Here is a 1,917-nt window from a genome sequence, read left to right as displayed (position 1 = left end):
CTTGAGTCTGATTGATCCACCAGACAAACCACACGGCCTCACAGTTGCACTTGAAAGGATTGCCGTGCAAAAGCAGCATCTCCAGGTTGTTGATGACATTTTCAGGGAAACTAGACTTCTTAATGATTTCAATCTTGTTTGAACTGAGGTCCAAATACCTCAGTTTAAATGCCCCTCTGAGAAAATGTTTCGTTAGATGTTGAATACGATTGTTTCGGAGCATCAGTTCTTGCAGTGATGAAGAGCAATTGGACAGTTCTCGGGGAACAGTAGTCAGAAGGTTATTGCTCAGGTCCAGAGTTACTAGTTTCTTCAGATAGGGGAGGTTTCCCCAGTTGAAACTCTTCAATCGATTACTGGTTAAGTTGAGGAGCTTGAGTTTGGGAGGCATTGCTTCAAAAACACCGTGAGGCAAAAAACTGAGCGAGTTGGAGGAAATATCCAGTTCTTCCAGGCTGGTCAGATTCTTGAAGAAAGACAAATATTTAGCATTACCATCCACCCATAAAACATCTAAACGATTTCCTCTAAATTCTAAAATTTGAAGAGATTGACTTTCCATTCCTGTGTTAATAACAGAAGAAATGTCATTCTCATTCATCATCAGCTTTTTCAGATGTGTCAAACTTTTTATAAAACTGAGCACATGAGTAATACCTTCTGCCAGAAAATAATGCTGGTTATTGCTCAGGTCAAGAATTTCTAAAAGTTTTAGCTCTTTGAAAGCTGTTTGGTATAACAAATCAACCCTGTTGTTAGAAAAATCCAGATATTTCAATCCAGACAAGTAGGAGAATTCACTTCCATTTAAAGTTTGACTTATTGCATTATCTGACAAGTTGAGACATCTAAGAGAGCTAAGTCCCCGGAAGTCTGAAGGGTTAATAAAAAATACATTATTTCTGCTCAAATCCAGAGTTTTTCCATATTGCAGGCAATCTTCCTTAACTGAAGATTGGTAGGAAGCAGCCTCTTTATCTTTGGAACGGCAACTTCGCTCATACACATCATACCTGAAATAGTGCATGTCTGGTAGTGCTTGCCTGAAGTACTGCTCTACTGAAATCCTAGGATTAGAGCAGAATCCGTAGAGATTGCTGTCCCCTGAAGAAGGAGAAATTTTATTCACTGAGAGGTCTATGAACTTAAGAGATGGGAATTCTTTGAACACTGCCAGGTCTGCAACTTTAATAAAATTAGTTCCAAGGTCCAAGACGGTGAGATTCTTAAGATGGAGCAGTGGCTTTAGTTCTATCGCTCTCAGTTCTTTAAAGACATAACCCTTGAGCCTCAAAGTTTCCAGGTTAGAGAGGGAAGAAAATGTCTGAGACAGATTCAAGAAGGGAGAATACATCTTGACTTCAAAATTAAAGGACAGATCAAGCTCCACCAAGCTGGGGATAAACTTCAAAAACTGAGCATCTCCAATCTCCTTCATGAGGAAATTTTGGGAGAGGTCAAGTTCTTTCAGATTCTTGATATTTTTAAACCAGCTGCTGGGTACGCTCTGAAGAGAGTTACTGTGAAGCCGCAAAATTCTTAAATTTTTCAAGGAATCAAAAGCCTTTGAATGTATCTGAATCGAGCCACTGGTGCAGGGAATACAAGGATATGGGGCATTATAACAACGTGGGCAATTGCCGCTTAGATCGAGAATTTCTAGGTTGGGAAGGGCACTGAAATCCTGTTCTTGAATCACTTGAATCCTGTTATTGTAAATATAGAGTTCCTTCAAAGTAGATGACAAATTGGGTGGAATATATGTTAAGTTGTTGGACTTCAGGGATAGTATTGTTAATTTTTTCAGCTCCAGAAAGGCTGTTTCCTCAATTTCAAATGAAACATTGCACGGATTGCGGTAGTAACAGTTCTGTCCCAGATACAATACCTCTATGTTTCCTAGCTCTGACAAGTTGG

The 1,917-nt window shown here is 39.4% G+C and overlaps 1 protein-coding gene across 3 annotated transcripts in view; it reads right to left on the bottom strand.

Moving 5' to 3' along the window:
• The window catches only part of TLR7 (toll like receptor 7), a 9,252-nt gene that overhangs the window by 2,716 nt on the left and 4,619 nt on the right, over nucleotides 1-1,917 (bottom strand). The window contains exon 3 of one of the 3 annotated variants that reach the window (XM_027905404.1): nucleotides 159-1,763. In XM_027905404.1, the coding sequence (XP_027761205.1) occupies nucleotides 159-1,763 (1,605 nt within the window). Of the gene's footprint in view, nucleotides 1-158; nucleotides 1,895-1,917 lie in introns of all 3 variants that reach the window. The other 2 variants (XM_027905403.1, XM_027905405.1) reach the window with 2 other exon arrangements.

This window comes from Empidonax traillii, unplaced genomic scaffold (assembly GCF_003031625.1).
Source record: "Empidonax traillii isolate 1590-97213 ecotype Southwest subspecies unplaced genomic scaffold, ASM303162v1 scaffold1151:size328817, whole genome shotgun sequence".
NCBI lineage: Eukaryota > Metazoa > Chordata > Aves > Passeriformes > Tyrannidae > Empidonax > Empidonax traillii.
Note: the sequence above shows the minus strand (reverse complement) of the source record. Positions and strands in the feature narration are given on the sequence as shown.